Genomic DNA, 27,003 nt, shown 5'->3' with positions numbered 1-27,003 from the left:
TAGGTGCTTCCGTAGCAAAATGTAGTGGACATAGGTTGCTATTCTTACACACAGTGCCTAGGGTATTGAACTAGGATCCAAGTCACAGTAATGTCACTAATAACAGACCACTTTGACCCCAAAACACAACCAGTCTGAGAAAACAAAACACATACAATCAACTGAAAGAGAGGTGATCAGCAATAACTTGACAGCTGGCTTAACAGCTTTCTTGATTGTGTTGCATGCATGAAGTCAACAGGATGTAAGGACGTGCTGGCACTCTTGGCTGAACAAATACCAGAGTCATCGAACCCCGCAGCACACCCAGAAACTTCCTGAGCTACGGGCAGGGCTCTCGCCTGCAGAGGGCTGTGGTTCCTCGCAGCCTGCAACACAACGCCACCACCTCCTTCTCCCTCGCATCGCTGTGGGCTGCTCGCTTTGTCTGCCCTCACTTTGTGTCTCCCACGGGTAGCCTCACAGGTCGCCGTTTTCCGACAGCCCTCATTTTAAAAACTCTTAAGGTGACGGCAATCCTCGCAGAGGCTGTGAGATCACTGAACAGCCCCAACTGCTTTGTCGCATGCTTCATCGTTGCGTTCCCTATATAAACCGAGGTAAGAGGCTGCCCTAACACAGGGCACGGTGCCCCGGGACGAGGCCTACCGGCACAGGGCGCCGCAGCCACCGCCACGGGCCGCCCCGCGCTCGCCCCTTCGTCAGGCACATGCGGGGCCCGTCCGCACGGCGCCAGGCCGGCAGAGAGCCCGCGGCCAGCCCGCCGCTCCGCCGGGCCCCGCAGCCCGTGCCCCGGCCCTCCGCCGAGGCGGGGCGGGGCCTTCGTGCCGGCGCGGGCGTTGATGCCCTGGGCTCCGGCGCCACCGTGGCGGCCTCGGCGCGGAGCGAGGTGACCGCGGAGTGAGGCCCTGCCCGCCTGCGCAGGTATCTGGGCGCCCGGAGGGACCGGGACTGCTCAGGCCGCGCTGCCGGGCGGGGCGGGGAGGGAGAGGCGTGCGGCGCCGGCTGGCGGCGAGGGGCGGGGAGGGGCGGGAGCTCCGCAGAGCGGCCGGTGGCCGCGCCGGGGCGCCATGGGGCGAGAAGCCGCGGGCCCGCCTGCCCCCCGCCGGCCCGCCTGCTTGCCCGCCCGCCTGCCGGCTGTACCGTGCGGCGCGGCGCCGGGGCTGGCGGTGGGCGCGCATGCGCCTGGGGCGCGGTTGGCGGGGTGGGTGCGGGGCGCTGGGCCGGGCCTGTGCCCATCGCGGGGCTGAGCGGCGCTGCCGAGGCGTGTGTGCGCGTCCGCGCCGGCGGGTGATGCAGGGCGCCGTAGTCCCGGCGAGCGGAGAGGTGCGCGGGAGCCTGCTGCGGGGCGTGAGGCGGGCGGGCGGGGCAGTGGGTGTGTGCGTGCGGGCAGACGGGGAGCGCGGAGGGGCTGCCGCAGCGAGGCGGGTGCGGGAGCGCGGAGGAAGCGGCCCCGCCGGCGGGTGCGCGCGCCCCGGCTGTCGCGCGGCCCGAGCGGTTTCGCTGGGGCGGGGGGGGGGGGGGGGGGGGGGGGGGGGGGCGGGGTGTGCGGCGGGGGTGTCGCTTGCAGGGGTGGCAGAAAGCGGGCACGGAAAGGCAGGCCGTGCACCCGGGTGACAGGCGCATCGGTACGCTTGAGAGGCGCGCAGGGGGCGATCCCGCGTACGCACAAGCGAGGAGGGTGGGGGTGGGGAGGGGGGTTGACCCCCTTCGTGGCGGAGCGGTGGGAGGGGGTTTCTCGCCGTAGCGTGGCGTAATGTATGCGCAGGGCGATGGAAGAAGCAGATGTGTCGGGTGATACAACGCTTCTCCCACTGGCGCTGGTGCGCTCGAGGGGCTTGCTGAGGGACCTGGTTTTGTCAGTGGTCACCTGCACCGGCGCGCGTTCCACGGGCACAGAAGGGTGCCACCACATGAACACACGTACTGCACATGGTGTGGGGAGAGTTTTGGGTAGTGTAACCTGTATGTGTACCACACAGCGAAGAAACTGGGAAGGTCAAATGGCTCCACAAGCACACAGGCATGTGCAGAGACTGTAAAAAAGCAGTATTCCAGGCTCTTTGATTTTGAAAATAATCTCTTTGGATAGAAAAGTGAATGCAGAATATACAAGTGGTATCATTTGTAAAACACTAATAAAGGGGCGGGCGTCACACGCACCTGAGACTGCTAACAGAGGTAGTATCTACTTGGTTGCTGCAGAACCTGGCCCAGAACCCCCCAGCCTTAAAAAGTCCTTTAACCTCCTAATAGTCTGAAAGCTTTAAGATGGGATATGGAAGAGCAGTAGACCAAAACAAGTAAAGATTAATTTCAGGTAGTCCTTCTTGGAGCACTGTTTTGTTTCTTCTCCTTTCTGCTGAAGATTATCTGTCCCAGCAAGGTGGAAGAGGTAGACCTTGGAACAGGAAGGTCCCAGACTAGACACAGCTGCATAGATCAAACTTGGTATACAAACACCTCGAAACTAAGAGGCAACTGTTAGTGATTAATTATTTGAAAGAATTTCAGTGAACAGTTCTGAAAAGAAATGTTTAGCCTGCAAAACCTGTTAATAAATTCTAAAATAGTAATGGTAACAAAATTATGTAACTAGGACATTTCAGCTTTACTGGAAGGAATGCGCTGTTAATGGTCGAAAGGACTTTGCCATTACTTGTTGAATTATTTTTGCATTTACAGGCGCAGCATAGGTTGGATTCAAGATAGAATGCTGTCTGGCTTTAAACTGTGATGTAGCAGTACATCACCTGTTTCTTTGGAAATCATCACCCAACTTGACCTGAAAAACAATAAACTGGTTTAATTAGTGGTAGATTTCCCCATGTAGTTGGCACTTCTCAGTCCTTTTGGTAGGATAAATATTTTAGTTCTTCAGAAGAAACACGTTAAAACTGACAGCAACAGGAAAACTCTGTCTGCACTAAGGCCTGTGTGTGGCCTACTTGCAACTTCTTGAAACTGCTGTGTTACAGAGTTTTGAGGCAGTACTAAAAATAATTGTGCTTTGGGGCTTACTGAAACCTACTGTTAACAGAAGTTGAAAGGCACATACAGCACAATTTGCTCTTGATTCTGGTCAGTTCACATACCTTTCAAGTATCTCCGCATTTGCTTCTGAAGTTATTTCAGGAGACCATTATTGCAGCCAGTAGCATCTGTAATTAAATGAGATCTGTGTGGCCAGAAAGATGTATGGTCTAGTGGTTCAGTTCTGGTAGATCTGTAGTTACAGTGAACCATGAGATTTTTTTGTTGCTGTTGTTTGTTACAACTTACAGACTTATTATTTTAGGAGATTGTATTTTCTGAATTTGGATTGTAAGGTTCTAGAATTTTAGATGCTGCTTGAAGATCAAGAACAGAAACTGTTCTGGTGGTTAACAGCCTGTTTTATATAAATGAAAAGATAACTGGTTTGTCAGAGGGGAAGTGATGGTTCTAGCTCAGGCAGGTAACTTGGAGTAGGTAGACTTCGGCTAAGCTCATTTTGTCTCTCTTACTATGCACTTTTACTTTGGCTTCTCAGTTTATGTTGTATAGAATATGTATACAGCAGTGGCTGACTTGGAAGAGTTTTGTAGAGGTTTGCTTCTAATTATACTAACATTATTCATGCAGTTTCAAAGATAAGCATATAGGGATGTCAGAAGCAGCCTTCACGTCTTGAACGTTATTTTATTTGAATTAGTGGCTGTTTTTACATCTGTAATGACAGTATGTCCTGCTGAGAACAATCTCCAAAAAGAGGTTGTTTCAGAAATGAGAAAGCAGTGGTTGTGTTTGATCTGAGTCTAGCTAATGTGGTTTCAGGTTTCACTTTGTGATACAGGGTAACATGCTTTCTAATCTAACTTTATACATCATTTAAAATGCTGCAAAGTACTGTCTCTAAATTTTCAAATAAGGTACTGAATTTCTTACATAGATTTAAAATATTTTAAGCCTGCTGGACAAAGAGAATGGCAAGATTAAATGAAAACAGCCATCATATACACACATAACTGCAGATGTTTTCAGCATGAGGAAATAATTTGCCTGAGGGATTATCATCTGACCCTTTGGAAGTTTAAAACAGTCATTAGTTATTTGAAGTAACAGTCAAATGTAAATTAAATTGAAGGGCCTCAGTGTAAACCAAATAATCTGTTACTTTATGGCTGAATCCATAGAACTCATCTTAATTTGTCATGATAGTAATCAAATGCTGAAATTTCAGGCTGTATCTATTCTGCTGAAGTTGGTGGGTGTAGCCATAGCTGCATTGCTTGAATAAATGAGAAGTGCCATTTCTAATGAGCTTCGTCATGGCAGCCATCTTTACTTTTTGCCACTTCAATTTTATTCTGAAAGGTAGTATAAACTCTCTTAGGAATCACGGTTGTTAAGAGCTAAACTAGAAAAACCATCACTGCAAGTCAGTTTTGCAGTGCTGTAATGGATTGTAAGTGAAGACTAGAAATGTCCGTGACCTTTGACAACTTAGAATACGTTCCTGATCACTCTAACATTACTACTATACAAAAACATTGTTTTATTATGTGTGATAAAACCTAAACTAATCTGTGATACGAACAGGGAAATCTTTGAAAAGTTGCTGAATTTTGTAAATTTCGTAAGAGTGGGATGTCACAATAACCTTTCTTTTAAAAACTCACTGAAAAAAATTAAAGGCAATATAAAAGGAGCATGAAATTGGATATCAATGTTGTCATGATTGCATAGCAGCTGCTCAGAAAGAGCTTCGCTAGCTGTCAAAACCAGCAGAGATATTGATAGTGCTCCGAGTCAGAGATGAACAACCCTTCCGCATTAATCTGGAAAAAGTTTACTTGCCAATAAACTGGAGTGAAAATCTGACATAACATTAGATTTCATGCCAGAAAGATGATACTTCCTTAAAATACAGTTATTTTCAGAAGAACAGCAAAAAACTGATCAATACCTGGTCAGTTTGATAACCTCTAGTACCATCTTAGTAGTTTCTGTTTGGGGGGAGGGGAAATTTGGGTTGTTTTGGGGGAGTTACTGCTCTGTCGTTTTTTTAATAGGCTTTTCTTTTTCTCTAAAATGTTGTGGTTTTTTTTTCCAATTGCTAAATGAAAAAAATAACCCAGAATAAAAACAGCAAGGCAAAATGATAAACAGAGGATAGGTAGACATTAAAAATTATTACATAGTTTAATCAGATACTAAATAAATTGTAAGATTGGATTGGAGAAAACATCTTGTTACAGTAACTGTTGATGTTGCTTGTAAAAATACTGAGTTTCTGTCATCAGAAACCCCCGCTTTTTTTAATAGCCTTCAAAATGCCAGCTCATCATCAGCCTTATTTGTCTACTAGTCTCCAAAAATTGTCTAATGTAACCTAATATTGTATTATTGAATATCTTGATGTACTTTGGCCTGCAAAACAGTATGCAGAATTTAGAAGTCAATGTTTAACTCTCTTTCCTCACCAAAACGTGTTTAACGGACTTGTAAACTGACTCTGGCAAAAGCTTTCTCTTTTTGTTTACAGAGTCTCAGTGGATACATCTTGTAGCAGTTCCATTCTGTAGTTTTGGAATATGCGATTTAACTTTTTTTCTTTCATTTACTAAGGCATCACTAATTCTTCTAGAGACATTTCCATCTGAACAGGGAAAAGCAATTTCACTAACAGTTAAACCTCATAATACTTAAATATTGCTCATACAGAATTTTTATATATTATTTATATAAATAGAAGTATTAAAACTGAGTTTTAACTAAAAACAAATAATAAACCAGACCTTTTCTAAAATCTTCTAATGATAGGTACTGTAAGGTATCAGTTGTCTGTTATCAGTGGATGAGGTACTGTGTGTCCACAATTCTGGGCTGCACTTGTGTATGCTGCTCATGAAGTGTACTGCTTACTTGCTGTAAAGATAATTAATTAACGCTACTTCTCCCCATACCCCCTACCCCTATTATTTCAGGAGGTGTATTTCAAGAATCATTCAAAACAGAAGCAAAAGGAAGTCATGGAGAAGAATGGAAACAACCACAAACTTCGTGTTTGTGTTGCTACTTGTAACCGTGCTGATTACTCAAAATTAGCTCCCATTATGTTCGGTATTAAGGCAGAACCACAGTTCTTTGAGCTTGATGTTGTAGTGCTTGGTTCCCACCTGATTGATGATTATGGGTAAGGTGAATTTCTGTGTCTCTGCCAATCTGCTTTTGGGGTGTTAGTGATAATGTCATGAATGTTAGGTAACAAAACCCCTTGTCATCATCATCAATGTACACAGCACATTTTTAAATGTATTTTTTTCAGATTTTATTTCATTTTGCAGCTTCTTCTGAGGCTCTGTATTTTGGGGGTTTTCTCAACCAGTCTTGGAATTTTAGGAAGATTTTGTGTAAATGCTGTAATTAAGATCTTCAGCAGGATCACAGACTATAAGTGAGAAACTCATTTCATTCAGATATCCCGAAGAAATGCCCTACAGTTTTTAATTTTCACAGAGAAAAGATAACCTTCGGTCATTTTAAGTTTCAGCTCTTCTGCTTTGCACAGTTATTGGAAAAACTACTTAAATATTCCATAACCCAGGGGAATACTGTTAGTTCTTACTTCCAGGAATGTGGAGGAAGGAAAGGGTCATTATCTCTTTCTGACAAAATGAATAACTGGTAGATCTGTTAGGTATGGTTTGGCAGAAGAGAGTGCCAACTGATAGGGGCCCCTCTGCTGGACGCTGTAAGGAAGCAGTCAGATCATCTGCCTGGGAGGACAGAATATCTTGGTCCAAATCCCTTCTTTTAGAAGGACTTCCCACATCCCAGGTGCATATGCTCTGCATATGTTGTCAGGCTGCATTTGCCAAATTTGGCATAAAAATAGATTGGGGTTTTTTTTCACCCCATTTAAAAATGGGGTGAAATAGATTGGAAAATGCTTACTTTGCAAGTCAAAATCAGACTTGAGCATAAGGCTTGCAGCATATCAGCATTGTTGAACTTTTAGAATATACGTATCTTCAAGTAAAGAGACTTTTTGGACTTTCGAATGGGAAATTTTGGCACTTTATAAGTTAGAGCGTGAGGAAGTTACATTACCTCAAACTACTAATACAGGAAGTTCCACTGCTGCCCTTTCTCAGTGTAGTGCTCTGTTCCTTGCTTTGTACTGGACATTCTTTCCGTCTAATAACGTACTGAGGTGAATTCAACACCACAAAACTAACCTGATTTTTAAAAACAAACAAAAAACACCAATGGAATTTCTTGCCAGGTTAGCATGTTGAATTACATCCTGATTGGAGAAACAATGTAATCCTCATTTCATTTGCTGAAGAGGGGAATGATGGCCCTGATTTTTCTACAGTCCTGAACTCTTTGCTGTCTGCAAGACTTGTACAAATTAATATGAAATACTACTTTTCCAGTTCTGTCCAGTACCTGTCTGTCTGATGTAAACAGGTATTGTTTGTATTATGTGTAATGTACATAATTACAATAACTGTAATGCACAAAGCAAGAAATGTATTTTGATTTGACAAATGTTGCCGTCAGTTGCTTTGTAGCAAGTGTTCTTAAAACCTGGTACTGCGGGTTTTTTGGGGACATAGCCCTTCAGTCCTGGAGGATCCTAGAGAATTAGTGGATCCTTAAAGCATATGTGTTCTAGTGATTTGAGTAGGGTAATCAACAGTAGCAGAATTGAAATGATAGTGATCCTGTGAGATGTTTTTTACTGAAATGCTTGGAGGATGGTAGAAGAAACAAAACGGCAAGAACACAATCTTGTTTGTTCCTTAGATTTTGACCTTTCAGAAGGGAAAGATACAGAAGAAAAAGAATACAGAAAAAAAGAGAAGAAAGCTTTTTGGTATAAATGCACATAGTAGGGAAAAAGGCAGGTCTATGAAGTGTAATTGTGGAGTTGGAAATATGTAATGCAGTTTATGCTATAAAAATCTGACCCACTTCACTCAGTCTTATAAAAAAGATTTGCCTTAAAAAAAAACCCAAACAAACCAAAAAACTAAAAAAAAAAAACCACCCAGAAACCTACCAGACAAGTTATTTGTAGGAACGTATCTTGTATGTTACAGCAGCGAGCAGAATTGAATACATAGGGTTTTCTGTAGTTAATGTCAAATGGAGATTGCTTCTTTACTTGAGCTGAAGCACTTTATAGTCTTTGCTATCTTTGATCAGCTTGCAGATTGCGAGATTTTCATTTGTAGAATGTGAATTGCAGAGTGGATTTAATGGAAGTTAAACCTGATTTAAATCAGTTTAAAAGTGTCTTTGAATAAGACAATGTGGAATTGAAGACAACATTGGAAAACTTCTGAGTTTTTACTCTCTTACTCTACCCAGAGTATGCAGACTTACTTGGGTCAGATTTACTGAATGTGGAACACAGATAGTCATATAGATGTGTGATCTGGCATATTCCAAATACATAACTGTAAACAATAACAATTCTCAGTATTCAAGGACTATTTTAATTTTCTTGTTATGGAATGGAGCTGATAACATGTGTGGAAAACTCTTTTTTTTTTTTTTTTTTTTTTTTTTTTTCCCTTAGTGCAAAAGCCTATTTTCTTTGAACTTAAGGCATCTTTGTGCAGTGATGCCTTAAATCTGTGAGTGTGTAAGTCTTGATACAGCTCAAATACAAAATCTGAAAAATGGGTGCTAGCTGCAGGATATTTTCCTTCAACATAAAGGCCTCAGCTTTGCATCATATCTGTTGTATTTATATATCTGTCCAACAAAGTCAATATATTGGTGAGGAGTCAACATACCTTTCCTGAAAGGAAATCGTGCCATATCTATTGTCCTAGAGGCTTTGCAAACACCTGAACAAAGAGCTTGATTCCTGAGGATTTCCAGAACACTTCCAGCAAAGCTCCTCATTAAAGGTGCCTAGAAAAACTTGATGCTTGGAATATGAGGAAGCATCCGTATATGGATGACAAAATTCTGTTGAAATCTTAAAAACTAGCTTCCTTGATGCAGACGTGGTAAGCAGGCCTTTGTTCAAAGCCAGTATGACTGTTCTGATAGGCAGTAGTTTTGTCAAGCTATGTTGCTGTAAAACCAAGCTGTATTGAATCTAACCCTTTTCCTGTTTTACCATCAGTAATACCTATCGTATGATTGAACAAGATGACTTTGATATTCATACAAGACTGCACACCATTGTGAGAGGCGAGGATGAGGCGGCTATGGTGGAGTCAGTGGGCCTTGCGTTGGTCAAGTTACCGGACGTACTGAACCGCCTCAAACCTGACATAATGATAGTTCATGGGGACAGATTCGATGCTTTGGCCCTGGCCACGTCTGCAGCCCTGATGAACATTCGCATTCTCCACATTGAAGGCGGGGAGGTCAGTGGGACCATTGATGACTCTATCAGACACGCCATAACCAAACTGGCCCACTACCACGTGTGCTGCACAAGGAGCGCCGAGCAGCACCTGATAGCCATGTGTGAAGACCATGACCGCATCCTTTTAGCAGGCTGTCCCTCCTATGACAAGCTTCTCTCTGCCAAAAATAAGGACTACATGAGTATTATACGCATGTGGCTAGGTGAGCAGCCCACCTTTTATGTTTTTCATACAACTTTCAACACTAGGTAAACTCGGTAACCAGATTATCAGTCTGTGGGATCTGTTGACCAGTACCTCTGAAAAAAGTACAGGAAAGAAAGAGACAGGCTTCTTGCTAGTAAGTTTGCTTAATTGGACATATTATGAAGCATTAACTTGCTGCTTCTCAAAAGAACTAACATATTTGATATGGTATCTGCTTTTTCTTTCTTGCTGCATTTATTTTTCTTTTGTTATGTGTGCTACCATGCATAGCTGGAAAGCTACAAATCTGTCCTAGTAGATACATCTAGTCCTTTGCCAAATCAAAAAAATAACTCCTCAAATGGGGAATTTCTGTGAGTTCAACAATTCAAAAACAGAAGTGTCTTATATGAGTAATTATTTTAGTATAAAGGATGTATTCTAATAAAATCGAAGCCATTCAGGGCTAATTAAACAAAATCAAAGGGAATTCAGATTATGAACATTATTTTGAGGAATGCATTGCAGCAGGGCAACATGCAACAAAGGCTTTTGGTGTTTCATATTCATTGACTTACAAATAATTCCTGTTAACAGTGGGGGTTTTTGTCTGCTTTTTATCTTTGATATCTCCTTTATGGCACATCAATCTGTGTAGTTGGAATATATGTATGCATAGATGGAATCTGTGTAGTATTAAGTATGACTGACTTTTTAAAGCAGTGGGAATTAAGTCTTTGCTTGGGGATGGACAAATGACAGAAAACCTGAGCAGCTTCGGAGGTTTCATGTTATTCCAGATTTACACTGGTATGAGAACAGGCTCTTGACCCTGGTATAGTCTTGCAAAGCTTTAGAGGTAGGCCTGCAAGTTAAGAGTTCACTGGGGTTTAGGTAGTGGTCTCTAAAGTTATGAAACTTGCTTAGAGAGCCAAACAACAAGCTAGATCCTCCTGTTACTCCCTTGAGTTTTATTATAGCATTGAAATTTGTGTTAAGATACTCATTCTGTGCCTTGACTGTTCAGGCTTTCATATCAGTAGTTTCAAAAGCATGTCCTCCCTTCCTCTTACTATTCTATGACAATAAAAGAACTTCTCTTGGGCTCCATTTGGACAGGTGAAGATGTCAAAACCAGAGATTATATAGTTGCTTTGCAACACCCTGTAACCACAGATATTAAACATTCCATAAAGATGTTTGAGCTGACACTAGATGCACTCATCTCCTTCAACAAGAGAACGCTTGTTCTGTTCCCTAATGTGGATGCAGGTGAGTGAAATACCTTTATGACAGAGGGACACATAACAGATTGTCTTTAAAGCATACATTGGTTCATATGGAGTGCTTTGATCTGAGAACCTCCAGCCAGATGGAAATAGCTGGATGGTCTCAGCATCATGTGCACATCTCTTGCAGCTCCATGTTTGTATTGCTGGAGAATATTTAAGCTTTTCAGTGTGGGGAGGAAGATGAAGGGAAACTATGTGACGTGTAAAAGCAATATTAGTGCCTCTTAAATTAACTAAAGACTATGAAAAGATTTTTGCAGTGGATTTGGGGATCAAACTTGGGCTTACATGCCCAGCTCTGCAGCTCACACGGAGGATAGAAAGAGAACAAAACCAACTCAGAGCTGGCAAGTCAGTGAACAACTGTTAGCTCCTTTGCACGTTTGGACTTTCAGTTTAACAAAAGACCTTGAATCATTCATTCGACCTCTTGTTTTTCTATAGGAAGCAAAGAGATGGTTCGGGTGATGAGGAAGAAGGGCATTGAACATCATCCCAATTTTCGGGCAGTAAAGCACGTCCCGTTCGACCAGTTCATACAGCTAGTGGCTCATGCTGGTTGTATGATTGGTAACAGCAGTTGTGGTGTCAGAGAGGTGGGAGCATTTGGTACACCTGTTATTAACCTGGGGACACGTCAGACAGGAAGAGAAACAGGTACATGTTTACTTAACTACTTCAACTTCCTTATGGTTCTAAAATTTTTTTCTTCCACAGGATAAAGTCAAATGAATGTTTGACAGAGGCTGTCTTGCAGTATCGATGCAACATAATTTTAGACACGTTTTAAAGCTTCACTGGCTTTTCGTGTATCATGTTAGTGCTGCTTGTGTGTTTTACATAAGATAATGAGGATTTTATCTACAAACAAGTTAAAATGTATCTGCGTTTGCAGTGGGTTCCATTTAGCAAAATAGGCAACTGTTTCCCTTTATAGCTAGTTTGATATTTGACGTGCATTAAAATATTTTAATTAATAATTAATTTTCATTATTAAACAGTTATATTTGTATATTTAATTATTTATATTATAAAATAATCAATTGGAGATTAATTAATAATTTAAATAAAAATATACGGACTCTTCACCACTTCAGGAAGTAACTGTATTTCATGGACATGCAGATATGACACAAACAGTCATTTACTCTGTGTTCTCATTTGTGCATTTTTAATTTAATAGTAGAATTCTGTTGAAGGCTAATATTCTACTCTCTAGTGTTCTGCAATGCATGACAGCGTTATCGTAGGAAGCCACCTTGGCTTTAACGGCAATGAGGGGAGGCATATAATTGATAAAGCACAATGTCAATCTGGCTGGAGTCTTTCCCACTCAGAGGAAACAAAAATAACTGTTTCTTCATTTCTAAAATAGTTCTTATCCCCTAACATAATCTGAGGAGCTGACCTGCCCTATTATGTTAACTTTTGTCATCTAGGTGAAAATGTTCTTCATGTTCGTGATGCTGATACGCAAGATAAGATTCTGCATGCTCTACAGCTGCAGTTTGGTAAACAGTATCCATGGTAAGTACATTCATCTTCCTTCATTGGAGGGGATGCTAAAGCAGTAGAGTAAAATGCGTTTAGTCCTGAGATAGTTCATCATATTTGACTAGAGTGCTTTTAATGCAATAATCTGAAGTTACAAATTATTTTATATTCCATATACCTCATTCAGAATCATAGTACAGTGTCCAGTATGCAGATTTGTAAAGCAAACTGTTACTAGTAATATCTTGATATAACTAGTAATTTAATATCCAACAGAAGTTCAAGAGAACAAAATTGATGTTAGCTTAGACTACTAGCATGATTAAAAGCGCTTGTTCCATAGGAGCAGAATGGGGGAGAACATCCTGTGTGCCTACCTCTGACTCATGCCTGATGGACATACTGCTTTATAGCTGAATTGACATCAGGCATGATACACAGAGTCCTGAGTACTTCCCGGGGAGCTGCAGGATTGTAGCAAGACACTTTTCATTATTCCTCAGCCATACAGTTCTTTAGTGTATAAGTTCTTTTAAACTTCAAGATAAAATATTTAATTAAGGAGAAGAATCAAAAGTATATTTCTTAAGAACCTCAATAGAGTAATAAAACTGAATTCTGTAATATCAAATATCAGATGCCATGTATGATATTTTAAAACCAGACTTGTATGTTGAAAACTCACATGAATGTATAGTATATTATAGTAGTTGTCATACGTGTGATAAGTACATCTTACCTGGACTTCAGCATATACGTAATTTCAGAGCTTTATTATGTAGGACCTTTCATTAAACTTTTTAAATTTTTTTATTTTGCATTATTAGCTTTTGAATTTTCTACGTTCTGTGTTTCATATTCCAAAATGGAGCTAATGCCAAACTTGCACAATCTGTTGTGGGATCTTCAAACTACTGACACTATATACCATATTGCATGACAGACTTGAGTAGTGTGAGCTGCAGTATTGTTACAGTAGCTATATCTTAATTTTGTAATGACACAGTGTTACAGCCTTCTGTCATATAAAGAACTTTATAGATTGCAGTTTATTTTCCAATTAAATGGATATTTTTTTCATATTATAGCTCAAAAATATATGGAGATGGTAATGCTGTTCCAAGGATTTTGAAGTTCCTTAAATCTATTGACCTAAAAGAGCCACTACAAAAGAAATTCTGTTTTCCTCCTGTCAAAGATAATATCTCACAAGATATTGACCATATTCTAGAGACACAGAGTGCTCTGGCTGTGGATCTAGGCGGAACAAATCTTCGAGTAGCAATTGTCAGTATGAAGGTAAATACTCTGTTTTGCTTTTAGAGGTTCTGTAAACTCCATTGGGCTTTGTGGTTCTGTTCCTACAGTGGGGATATGGGCTTCTGATGCAAAAGAGCTCCAGAACAAAGCAGTCCCACTAGCTTTTGCTGTTGAGGGGTAAAGTAGATTTTCCCCCATTTGTTACACCTCTTGCATAGTCTTCATACAACTTGTATGCTGGTTTGCTCATCTATGACTACTCTTAAACTAGCAAAGCCCATTTGCAACAACCAGCATCTAGCAAAGGAATTCACTGAGGGAGAATGGTGGGTTCATGGTACGTGGGTTCAGGATACAGAATTTTGCATCTCTTCTACCTAGGGAACAGCCAGTAATAAAAAAATCTTAGTACCTTTCTGCATAGAAGCATAATCAGTAAGACAGTACTGAGCCTTAGCTGAACAGTGTTCACTGTAATGAAATCATACCACAGAGATGTAGACCAATTGGAGAGGAAACGCACTGGGGGGGGGGGGGGGGGGGGGGGGGCAGGGGGGAAACCCCAACCTTCAGATACGTAGAATCCTCTTCCATGAAGAGAAAAATCAGGTTCATTTGTGCATGAACAAGTAGTAAAGTCTTAAAACAGTGGAAGGGAAAAATATTTTGAAGTTTTTCTTTTCATCCACCTTAGCAGTCAATGTAAGAGAAGACTGGAATAGATAGTCTTGGAAGAGTATCGTGTCTTCATTGCCAAAGTAATAGGAACCGGTTAAAAATGTACTAGAAAAGGATTGTGGATTTGAGTTGCTTGATGATCTTCTAAAATTCCTATCAGGGTTTTGGTTTGTGGTTTTTTTGGTTTTGAGTTGACTTTGTTCTTTGATGACTGAAAAGAGGTGCTTGATGGTTTAAGACCATCACTTGGAATAAACAGAATATGATACATACACTAGAACTCACAGACACTTTAAAGACCGAGTGAGTTTTGAGTCTGCAGTGCCTCTCTTCCTCTAAATAACCCACTTGAAATAGTCTTGAAGTTACAGCCTTGTAAAGGCTGTACGCAGGGATGTTCATGTTTAGGGATACTGTTTGATTTAATGGTCTCCATCCTTAGAAGGTTCTCAACCCATTTCTCTGGTAATGGCACAGCAGGAAGCTTTGCTTTGCCTGTGTCTTAGCACTAACAAGTATGCATTGCTTGCATAGCTCTGCCAGTCACAGACAACACATTACAAATGTTTGACAGCTAACTTAGATGGAGGTTCCTGCATGGCAGACATAACAAAACCTGATGTCTTAAAACAGCAAGTGAGGCTACCAGAATGGTATCAGTATCAACAGTGTGCCAGAGCAATTGCAAAGGAATCTTACAGCGACGCAGGTATATACACCCATGACCATCAGCTGATCGTCCAGATCAATGAAAAAAAAAACCCACAGAATTTCTATTCAAACTTGTAAGCTTCAAGTTTATAGGATAAAAAATTACTTGTTGATGGTGTAAAAATATTTGAAATAATTGTTATCCGGGTTGATAAATGAAAGGATAGTTAGGACTGAGAAGTTTTAGCTCACTTACTTACCTTCCTCCTGTTCACAGGGGACGTAGGGGGCAGAACCCCACAAAAATCCTGAACTTTGCAGCACTTTAAAGATGTGAATACAGTTCATGTTGAGAAGTCTTTGGCTTTTATTCTCAACAGTGCTGGACAATTATTCCTACTACTAACACTGCATACTTTCAGATAACTAGATCAGTTAGAAATAGTTACCCAGAAAGAAAACCAGGTTGCCTGCAGAAAGATAAAGGACTATGTAAATGGCCCAGAATGTTTGTATTCATTTAAAAGGAGATGTCTTACAGATATACTTTTAAAGGTTGTCCTTAAGACATTAAAAATAAGTCTTCAGCGGTAAAATTGATACTACATTTTCTGCCAACTCAGCCTGGAAAAAAAATGAATTAAAAAAAAAATCTTGTCCATTTTTCAGAGTGTAGCTTGAGGTGGCATTTATTAAAATTGAAATGTTAGCAAATCAGAATGAAAAGGATCAGAGTTTCATAATAAAACTTACACAACAGATTTAAGCATGTAACAGGAAATGGCAGAATTGAAGGTCTAGTTTTTAGTTTTATGAAGAAAGTGAGTTTTCAAAAGCTTCTTACAAAAGCTGTTGTGTCTTCTGATAATGTTTGCTGAAGCCTTGTCTTCCAAAGTAACTTCCTCTGATTCCCCTCCCTCTCCAAACCAAAAGTGAAGAGGAAACTATAAAAATCCCCAAACTCAGTTGCTGAGGTGGTGGGATCTAATACTCAGACCACTGAAGTCGTGGAATTTTCTGTTATTTTGGCAACAATGACTCAGCCATGTTGCATGTAGACTGTCTTTGTAACTCCTTTTTGCTTGGCTGTATTAATATGATGCTGTTCACTTATTGTAGAATACACGGGACATAATAGGGAGAATAACATTGCAAAGCAGCACATCTTCTACTGTGTCCTAGCTTAATCCTGCAATATTAACATTACATTAAGATTATTTCCATAGTACCCACAGGTGCATTAAAAATTGCTTTCATTACCACTGCATGACTCCTAGGGTTGAAAATAATCCCTTCCTCCTGAACTGTCCCTCCCCTATACAACATACATCACAGTAAATGGTACTCTATAACTATTTAAAGTGACTCAGAAGTACAATTGCTTAGAAGAAAAGTTATTTCTGAAAGGACTGTAAATTTTGCACTGAAATTTCTAACATTTCTCTCTGCTGGTAAAAACGGCAGTGTCTGTGACACCGTGCAAAACTTTCTTGTAGTCAAATAGGAAACATTTTATTCTTACAGCACTGTGGGTTTTCTGTCCTTTTTTGAAATTGCTACTCTTACTTTAACACTTAAGTATTGAGCTCAAGTGCATTGGTATGTCATGGTTTATTCCAAACAACAGTTGCACTAGCTCCTGTGATACGTCCTTACACAATCCCCATATTCCTTAAAATATGTCTTTTATTTCAGATGAGAGGTTGATTACAGAAGCAGAACATAATGCCTAATCTTGAAAACTTGTCCCTTGGAGTTGTCAGTAATCTTGCACAGAACAGCCTGTAGAAACAAAATCTAAGGCATGCATCTGTGTGGGTTTTTTTAAAGACAGAAGTTACGACTCCATTTTTAAACTGGCCTGTAGTTTAAATTGAAGGAAAACTTGATCATGAAGTACTTTTCTGTGGGGCATGTTTTGTTGTTTTTAATTTCTAGGGTGAAATAGTTAAGAAGTATACCCAGCTCAACCCTAAAACTTATGAAGACAGACTAGACTTAATTCTAAAGATGTGTGTAGAGGCTGCGTCGGAGGCAGTAAATGTGAACTGCAGAATTTTGGGAGTAGGTAAGTTAACAAATACTCTGTCTTTTCATCTCAGTTTTTCAACATGAAATGAAATCATTGCTGATTAATTTAAAACACCTTTCTCAAACAGATCTTGTGTATTTTAAGCTCTTTAAATTGTATTCTTGACACAAAAACTTTTTTAAATGTCTGAAAATAATAAGCTGACTATAAAGACTGAAGTTGCCCCAGTCTGTAACGGCCATGAAAGCAATCTGCTAAGTTTCTAATATGTAAACTATATCTAAGGTGTGTGTTGTATAGATTTTTGTGGATTTCGAAGCTCCTTGCAGTCTCAGAATTGTGAGTTAGATGTTCAGTGTATATTGAAGCTGAAACAAAGGCAGCTTAGTCAGGTTTCCTCTACTGTCTGTAAACCTTTCTTTACGGCCAGGATCAACTGTGCAGCAGAAGTCTCAGTTACACTAGGGCAGACTAAAAAGGCTAAAACATTGGATCAAATGTGCAGCTGACTGAGACAAAAGCAGCCTTTTTACTGATTTCCAGTTTACTTACGCTGTAGTAGAGTCGCAAGTTAAACTGTGTGTTTACACCAGACAGGACTTCACTGTAATGATGAGTGGGAGCTTTGGTCTTAGACATTATTTATGAAGGTGACAATTAATATGTCCTGGATTTATAAAGAGGATGTAAAATCCTCACTTCACCTGAGAAATGCTCCAAAAGAAGCTTGCTCCAGACTAAAATTTGCTTGAATCACACAGTATGAAGAAAAGTTAATTTTAACTTCTTTTTTGAAAGTATTTTTCAAAACAATGTTAAGTACACAAAGCCATAACAAGGAATATGTCGGACCTTCAAATCAAATTTTCAGACTGTCTGTTGGGTAATACACATGACCTGACTACCCTGATTATTTTATGGTGTCCAAATTCTAAATCTCGCGGAGAAGATGGTAAATTCTGCAGTAGTCACTATTGCAATTACCTAAGAACCGTTTACAGTCAGCTACGTTTATTAGGATAATGAAACCATAAACTGGTTTAGTGAGATTTATATATGGGGAAAACTTCTCTTTTGTTTGTCATTTTACAAGAATTACATTCATATTTATTCTTGAGCCCCCTTCCTTCTGTGACTGATTGCTTACTGTTCAATTACTGAGTAATGAGGAGAAGTTGTGCTACTGAGTAAGAAATTTATTACCTGGCTATTTTTGTTAGCTGCTCTTTGCCTCATTCAGACTTACAGTTTGAGTCAGAATACTAGCTGAAATTGAAAGGTCACTTTAGAGAATGACATAAAAAATTTTGTGGGAATAATTAATGTATTAGATTCTAGTCATTTCCTTAAGGCTAATAATCATAAGATGAAGAGTTCCTATAACTTGCAAGAAATTTTTGCAAGACTGAGCAGAAGGACTGGACTTAATCCTGGAATTTTTATCAGGAACAGTGGCCTTCTTCCAGCTGTCATAGGTAAGGGTAAAAGTAATAACCACTGGAACTGAGTAAGGAGAAATAGCTACTAACAGAAAGCAATGACAAAAAATGTTCTCCTTTTAGTCCTATAAACTGCTGCCAGCACTCAAAATACTAGCTGCATGACCATAACTGCAGCTGAGGAACGCCCACTTACACAAAACAGGTTTGCAAAGTGATTAAAAGGTAGGACTGTTGGGTTGGGGTTTTTTTCCAAACAAACCCCCACCCCAAAAGCAAACATAATTTTCAAAAAATCTTTTTGTTTTGATCAGGTAAATCTAGGTTGCAGCAGTTCTGCAGTTAGTTTGAATTTTGTTGGTTTTGTTGGGTTTTTTTCACTCAAAACAAAGCATTTATATTAAAAACAGATTTATGAAAATGAGGGAAAAGTAAAGACCATCAGGCCCAAAGAAAACTAGCAGCTGCTACTGACATATTTTTTTTTTACTTTTACAAAACACCAATTTTAAACCAAAGGAGATCCAGATCTACACAAATGTCGCATAGAGATACTTTTGGGAGCTATCTATTTATTACTTACTATTAGGCAGTATTTAAGTTATCTTTCTGGAGCAGCTAGTAGAGAAAAGAGGATGAAGAGATAGCTCCTGCTGATTCCCATAGTCACATCAATTACAGAATTAAGTAAATTAAGTAATTAAGAAAAAGTAGATATTTTACTAAGCTATTGCTGAGTTAGCAACCAAATGTTAAGTAAGGTTTTGTTGTAATAAACATCTGGTTCTTAAAATCCTAGGGAGACATTCACAGATTGAAACTGGGAATATCATTTCCATTAGATACTTGCTGACAGGTTCTCAGATTATTCATTCCTTACAAAGTGAGATTTTCAGGGGGGTTACAGCTCTAATGTTCAATTGAGCGGCTTGTCTTGTAGCTTTTGTGGCTGCTTACTATTATAGCGTTAACCCTGGGACTTTTTTTTTCCTGAACATCTTTAGATAAGTGACACAATTATATAATCTCTGTACAAGAATAATAGATAAAATGTTATAACTTGTTGTCTAGAGCTAAATACCTCAATAATAAAATGGCCTGCTTTTCAAAGGTCCTGACGGAGTCCATGAACTTTGGAAGCCTCTCCAGCTAGAGAAAACTGGTTTGGCTAATACTGCCTGTTATTAGCCATTGTGCTGTTCAGTATACAAGTCTCTGAACACAGTCTTGATTTTTCTGCAAAATACTATTTTTAGGTAGAAATCACTTCTCAAAGCCCAGTGACTATTTTCAGTCATTCTAAGTCTTGAGAGTCACAGCAGGTTTCAGGACACTTCTGCTGTCCCAGGGCTTGAACAATTTATTTTGTATAGTTTGCTATTTTATATTTTTCATACCTGACTAAAAAGAAACACAAGTATTAAGTGATTTGATGCTATCTTGCCTGAAGTAGGAACATTAACTGTCTGACTGACAATAACTATTACCCATCTAGTTAGTCTTAAGTTACTGGGTACATTGTGAGTAGAGCAATGGAGTTCTATGAATTATCTTTACATGTCAGAAATTGCACTGCCAGTAATACTTAGAAATTTTTACTGTCATGCTCGCTTCAAAATCTAGTATTCAAAATAAAAGTACTTGTCATTGCAAAGAGAAAAACAGATCTTTACTTGAAGTATTACACAGATCTAGTTTTGGTTTTTCTCTTCTGTATTTTTTGGACTTAGGTATTTCCACAGGTGGACGGGTAAACCCCCGAGAAGGAATTGTACTGCACTCTACAAAACTCATTCAGGAGTGGAGCTCTGTGGATCTCAGAAGTCCAATATCTGATGCTCTGCACCTGCCAGTCTGGGTGGACAATGACGGAAACTGTGCTGCTCTAGCAGAGAGGAAATTTGGGCATGGAAAAGGAATAGAAAATTTTGTAACACTCATTACTGGTACAGGTGGGTATGTTACAGCTCAATGAAACCCAAAGTCTAAATACCAGCACCATCACTCAGAGGCTCAGCTGATCTTAAAAGCGTAAACACCACCACTGTGCGTGGAAGACCCTCATATATTAGGTTCTTAAACCAAAAATCCTGTTGCCACTACATTTATTTGTTTCTTTTAAGATACTTTTAAATTTATTTGGGCAAATGAAATGTTTTGCATAGTGTAAGTTTCTTGATAAAAGAAATCCTGCTGATACAGTTATGCAGGCAAACCATTTTTTTCAAAATAAGGAAAATACAAGCAACTTCAGATGGAATAATTTTGCTTTTTTCAGCTTTATAGCTTAATTCTGTTCCAGCTACAGAAATAAAAGTCAAATCAGGATATGTACCACAGTTAAGCAAAATGAGTATAAGAGATGATACTTCTTGCATCTCAGATGCAAATGTGGGGTAACTTTCCTCATTTGTTAACTATATTGTCCTTTGGAAGGTGACAGTAATAACTAGCTGTTGAATCCCCACCCAGGGTTTGGGAAGCAGCAGCAGAGGATTGCAGATAAGTGTCCTGACTTTTCAGCACACAGGCTTAACTATTCATATACAGCATTAAAACATCTCCTCTAAGATGGAGAATTTTAAGGCCACTTGAAAGGTTAGTTCTGTGCATAAAGAGCAACTCACAAGTTTAAAAGATCTGTCATAGTAGTTTAGTACCATCCATAGGCTTTTTAAGAAAGGAGAAGTGTTATATACAATTTTGATATAGATATGAATAGGAGGGAGCTTATTAGGTGTGTCAAACAGAGAAGAGTCCTTTAATAACCAGTAATTTTTGGTTTTCCAGTATAGACTACTGATGGACGTATTTTATCTTGTTTGCATTACAATAAGCAAATGTCAATGTCCTGCAGAACTGAGACCTCTAAATACTGTATTTTATGTTCGTTTTTGGGGGGTTTTTTTAATCATAGAAGTTTTCCTGTCTTTGCAGGAATTGGAGGTGGAATTGTTCATCAACACGAATTAATCCATGGCAGTTCTTTCTGCGCTGCTGAGCTTGGGCATATTGTTGTATCTTTAGATGGACCAGAGTGCCTGTGTGGTAGCCAAGGATGTATAGAAGCATATGCCTCTGGAATAGCATTACAGAGAGAAGCTAAGAAACTGCATGACGGTATCTATGTACTTTATTTTTGAAAACGTGATTACTAAATTGCAGTATAGGAAGAAATTTGCAAAGATGACATTAAGAAAAATAGACCTGCCATCTTTTTCTAGGAGGAAACAAGAACAGGTGTACAGACAGCCAGGTAGGATTCCTTTGTATGGTCAACACAGGAGCTGCCAGAACCTGCGTAGTACAAGTCTCTTTCAGTGATGACAATACCCAGGCAATCTGCATGCAGAACCACTACTCTCACAATTAACAGAAGCAAGTAGTAGAGTTCAGTCTTTCCTTTTTAAGCGTGCTGTAAGGCAACTGCACAGGTATTCTATGAGGTTTGGTTTCACAGTGATTGTCTTTCAGCAATAGCTTCTCAGTCTTAGAGAAGTTTGAGAACTTTTTTTTTTTATTTTATTAACTTTTCAGGCCCACAAGACTAGTGAATTACCATACTATACTATACTTGTTCCAGTTTGATGACCTGCTTCTACAAGTAGTCCCCTGAATAATACCGATATGCCCACATTGGCTGAACTCAGGGTTGGACAGATTTCTCAGGATCCAGGCTTCAGTGTGCAAGTAAAAGAGATGTAAAGATCTTAACAGCCTGTTTGTCACCTTCCTTTTCTTGACTTACCACATCAACATGTTTTTCTCTTGTCTTTCCTTCTCTTCAAACAGAGGATCTGCTTTTAGTAGAAGGAATGTCAATGAAGAAGGAGGAAGTTGTTAGCGCTGCACATCTCATTCAGGCAGCTAAACTTGGGAACACAAAAGCAGACAGCATTCTCAGAACAGGTGAGAACATATCCCAAAGGGTGGAACACTCTCATTATTGTATTTTTGGGGATACAGAAATGGTAATGCACTGTAACACTACAAGCAGAACTCTACATATTGAGGACCTCTCTCTATAAAAATTAATAATGGTAATGAAACGTTAAAAATACATGTTGGAGGAAACGCAGGCAGAAGTGTGTATTAAAAGTCTCTGTTCCAATAGAAGAGAAGATTAAAAGCTTCTGCAAAGATCAATTTAAAAAAGTGAGCTCTCAGCATTCTCATATTGGAAAAATTGGAGACATTCTATTGTAGGCAAGTGAATGGCTAGTTTGAGCAAGAAAGGCAATTTTACATATTACTTTACATGGGATATCTTAGTGGTTATAACTTACAAGCATGGTAATGCATTGCTGTGTCTTTTGCATCTGTATCATTGAATAATACATTATTGTGCAACAAAATCGCCTTTTTTTCTTTTACTTTTGAAAGACAAAATAATGGCAAACTCACATTGTCTGATAACGTAAAACTGCCTGCTATATGGAATAGAACACTTCCCTGATGTGTCATTTGCTGTTAACAGACCTTATTTCAACTACTAATACCTGGACTGGTTTAAGTATTCTACTTAATTTCTTTTTACTTTATCTTTTCAGCTGGAACAGCATTAGGCCTTGGAGTTGTGAACATTCTGCACACCATGAACCCCTCTCTTGTCATTCTTTCTGGAGTTCTAGCTAGCCACTATGTTAATGCTGTCAAAGATGTGATAAATCGACAGGCTTTGTCCTCTGTTAAAACTGTGGATGTGGTGGTCTCAAATCTAGCAGATCCTGCTCTTCTTGGAGCTGCTAGCCTGGTACTGGATTATACTACACGTAGAATATACTAGGTACCTGGAAGCATTCTAGAAATGGACTATTCAAATTCCTAATGGGTGGAGGGAATACTCTGCCCAAAATTCTTCTTTGAGAGCAGCTACTGAATCAGAGTAGTGTTCTAAATAGTGACTATTTCAATTTCTTAATTGAGGTATTATCTTTTTGTATTTTTCCTAAATTTCATCTGGCTTCATAGGAACTACTGTGCAATGCTGGTTTTTAATGACCTCTGTTGGTAAGCCCGTATGTTGCTTTAAGTGTAGTTGAATTTATTTATGAGTGTATCTTGATGTATGGTGGGGAATGTGTGTATGGTGTGTCAAATTATATCTAGCACTTGGGGATCCATATCTCATTTCCCACCTATGTGAAATGGGAAATCTACAATGTAACCAGCTTTTCAGTTTCCAGGCTTCCATCCACAAACTATGTTGTAATCACCAGTAGCAGGTAGTAATTTCAGTGGGTGGAAACAAGGGAATTTGTCTCGTCCAAAAGGCTGCCTCTAGAAACTGTGGTTCATGAAGGACTTAATGTAAAAAGTAACTGCCTCCACCATCTTTATAGGGCAGAGTCCCATTTTAGAAGCTCTGCGTATGAAGGAAAAAGTGTGGTCTAGTGAGCTTATACCCTGCAGAGCAGTCCAAACTGACAAGTGTAGCAGTGAGCATCTTTTGTCTTCCGGCTGTGGCCAACAATAAATTGTTTGAATTTTGTTGCTTGAGGTTTTATCAAGGGACTTAAGTCTACTACTTTGCCAAATTAGCGGAGGGGGTAGCCAGTTAGCTGAAGTTCAGCCATGTGGCACATCTAATCATAAAGACTCTACCTTTCAAGAAAACCCTTCCACTGCAGGGTGACATAGTGCCATCTTCTCAGCAGTTCTGGTGGTTGCAGGTACACTGTTCTTGTCCTGCATTCACCATCAGCCCTGAGGACGGAAAGTCAAATCTAAGCCCCATCCTCACTTTCAAGACATTCAGAAGCCTGGGAGTGAATAATGTCAAATACTAATGAAGGCTTGCCTATGTTTAACTAGTCCTTCTTGATACATAGCTCTGTCTTTATCCAGCTGCTTTTTAGTACACTTTCAATATACTGTAGTAATAACTACCTGACAAAAGCAGAAACTGAAAAACAGACCCATCTAACTGACTGGATATCCCAGAAAAAGGTATGCAGTCTCTATACTGTAGTTTTTCTCAGAATCAGCAAATGGTTAAGAACAAATATTTCCAAAGCCATAGTAAGCTTTATGTCACCAGGGGTTCCTTTTCCTATGTGTCTTGGTTTACTTGGTGATTGCTGCTGACCAGTACCAAAGCAGTAGTTCCATGAGCAGGTCAAGGAGAATTTGGCTTTGCTCTACGGTGATAGTTGCTTAGGTCAGGAGTAACAGTATTGAGGCTCTAACAGAGAAGAGCCCTGTCATTTGATCTTTCAATCCTCTAGCATCACAAGGAATGCCTGTCTAAAAGTGGGACCAGGCTTTGCCTTCTGGACTTGCTGAAGCTCTATATTTTTAATGTCTTCAGACTCCAGATACATATTTTTATTCTTTTTTTAGCAGCTGAAGGGAGGATGCAGGCATAGAGAAAGCATGAAAGACTAAAACATACTTGAAAAGTTCTACTGTAAACACCTTTTCACGTTTATTCCTGTTAAGAAAATGGTTCTTAAAATGCTTGAAAATATTTTTTCTGTTAACTGGACAAGAATTTGCTGCGTATGTGCAAGACATGCAGAAATCCTTACAGTTTTCCCTGAGAAGTTTGTGGGTTTGTAATATCAGAAAGAATAAAAAAATTGTATTTAATACATAGTGATTATTTTTTTTTTTATTTCTCCTTCCTCCCCGGTTCAGAAAGTTCTGCTTTGCTGTGGACCAGAGGTTTTGTGGTCACTAGCTCCCAGCTGTACCCAATCCCAGGGGGAGCGAACATCAGATGTTCACAGGATACCTGCAGTACCCTGCTATCTCATTACTTAATGCTAGTCCCATGTCCTTTACAGCAGCCCACACCTTGAAAGTCATGGGCTCCAGTGAGAGCAAATCAGCATTTTTATCTATTACTGGGAGGGAAGAAGGGGAGCAAAAGCACAAGACAACAGCTGAGCTCTCTCTCCCCAGCTGTTAACAGCATCTCAGAGCCTAAAGAAGCAGTGCATTCTCATTACCTGCACTGGTAGCATCTGCTAATACTACCAGATGTAGGAAGAGGTTTGGTTTTGCATTGTCCTTGGGAAGCGCATGTAGTATCCTAACTGCTAAAGCCTTACCAGGAATGCCCCTGCCCAGCCCTCTAAGCAGAACTGCACATGACACTCAAAAGCTTCATCATGAAGAGACCCCTCATGGACATGCATGTTTATAATGAGCATTGCATGAGCAAGTACCAGCAGTACTTTAACAGCAGAGTTCCAAAAGGTTGGAAAGTCACTTAAAACTGGAGTTCTTACTGCTGTAGTTTGTAATTCATGTAACAAATGTAACACCTCTACCAGTGCCTCAGCCTTGCCTCTGGTAGAAAAAGACTGCTTTGTTCTTGGCAGCTCTGCCTAAGCATAGAACCCAACCAGCCAGGACTCAGGACCATGAGCTAGCTAGCTTTACAGATCGCTGCTGGTGCTTCGCAAACCACATAGCTAACCAGTACGGCATCAAGGTTTGGAATTTCTTTTTGGTATCCTGAGCAGCAGGTTTAGTTTTTTTGGTATTCTGAGTCTTTGACCTGCTATCCAGACACTCAGAATTAACAAATGCCTCAGCCTTCTGGTGTTCTTTTCCTCCATTTAAGTATAGCAAAATTGTCAAACCTGGACATACTACCAATGGAGGAAATGTTTTGTGAGACAAACTTGACAGCACTGACAGTAAGGTGCAGGGTTTATACTCTTGATTCCATCTGCATCCGTGAAATTGCTCACTAGGTCCCTTTCAAAGGCTGTGGAGAGTTCACAGACATTAGTAAGCATCAGACACCTAGACTATACATCCCCTGGACTATTCCCAATAATTATGCTTGGAAAAATGGTTTATCAAAGGCACATTAGAACTAGTGCTTTGGCAGCCCAGTATTTAGTACAGTTGTTCTAGTCTTGCCCCAAGCTATATTAGCTTCATAATCTGAAAGCAGATGCTTTGTACTGTGGGCAGACAATGTGTTTTAGTAACAACTAAAATTGCTCATGAGATTCTGAAAAAGACACAGAAAGCCAAATTTTTCTTAAGCCTTGCTTAAGTTTGCACATACAGTTGTAGCATTCCTAGGTTGGTTCACTGGGCAAGTTCACACAGAACAAGATCAAATCATATACTCTGCTGTGGTGCCCAAACCACCCATGGCTTGCACATTGCAATTTGGTATAAAATCAAAGATGACTGCTTTTTCAGGCTGAGCAAGGCCAATGAGAAGATAAGTAATACAGACAGTTCTTTCTGCTGCTATCATAACTGAGGGAAGCTTTCAGATTCACAACACTCCTTCTGACTTAACACAGATATCAGATGTTTAAGAAATCACACATTACTGTTAGGCTGTTACTGCTAGCTGAAGAAGGCTTTGCATGCTTTAAAAGCACAGTTCTCTCTATTAGTCTAAAAGAAGTAACATCTCCACAGCACTTCTGCCTTGCATGTACTTTTAGACCATCATTTGCTGTAACCATCTGCAGGTGTGCTGAATACTTGGGTCTTCCAGCTTTTTTTGCATGAAGCACATTACACAGAAATTTTAAATGCAAATAAACTCTCAAATTCGTGCTTAGTTGAACAGAAAGCGTATGAAGACTAAAGTAAAATTTTGAAGAAAT

General features: G+C 39.9%; 1 protein-coding gene across 5 annotated transcripts in view; it reads left to right on the top strand.

The window, feature by feature from the left end:
* The window catches only part of GNE (glucosamine (UDP-N-acetyl)-2-epimerase/N-acetylmannosamine kinase), a 33,702-nt gene extending 8,696 nt beyond the window's left edge, over nucleotides 1-25,006 (top strand). The window contains exons 1-12 of one of the 5 annotated variants that reach the window (XM_040579545.1): nucleotides 383-599; nucleotides 5,970-6,178; nucleotides 9,134-9,585; nucleotides 10,689-10,841; nucleotides 11,306-11,518; nucleotides 12,301-12,388; nucleotides 13,444-13,654; nucleotides 16,883-17,012; nucleotides 20,146-20,367; nucleotides 21,353-21,535; nucleotides 22,208-22,324; nucleotides 22,966-25,006. In XM_040579545.1, the coding sequence (XP_040435479.1) occupies nucleotides 6,015-6,178; nucleotides 9,134-9,585; nucleotides 10,689-10,841; nucleotides 11,306-11,518; nucleotides 12,301-12,388; nucleotides 13,444-13,654; nucleotides 16,883-17,012; nucleotides 20,146-20,367; nucleotides 21,353-21,535; nucleotides 22,208-22,324; nucleotides 22,966-23,201 (2,169 nt within the window). In that variant the 5' untranslated portion in view covers nucleotides 383-599; nucleotides 5,970-6,014 and the 3' untranslated portion in view covers nucleotides 23,202-25,006. Of the gene's footprint in view, nucleotides 1-382; nucleotides 600-1,188; nucleotides 1,327-1,559; nucleotides 1,629-5,969; nucleotides 6,179-9,133; nucleotides 9,586-10,688; nucleotides 10,842-11,305; nucleotides 11,519-12,300; nucleotides 12,389-13,443; nucleotides 13,655-16,882; nucleotides 17,013-20,145; nucleotides 20,368-21,352; nucleotides 21,536-22,207; nucleotides 22,325-22,965 lie in introns of those variants that run through there. The other 4 variants (XM_040579542.1, XM_040579546.1, XM_040579543.1 and 1 more) reach the window with 4 other exon arrangements.
* Nucleotides 25,007-27,003: the final 1,997 nt, after the last annotated feature.

The sequence above is a fragment of the Falco naumanni genome, chromosome Z (genome assembly GCF_017639655.2).
Source record: "Falco naumanni isolate bFalNau1 chromosome Z, bFalNau1.pat, whole genome shotgun sequence".
Lineage (NCBI taxonomy): Eukaryota > Metazoa > Chordata > Aves > Falconiformes > Falconidae > Falco > Falco naumanni.
This window is presented reverse-complemented; position numbering and strand designations above follow the sequence as displayed.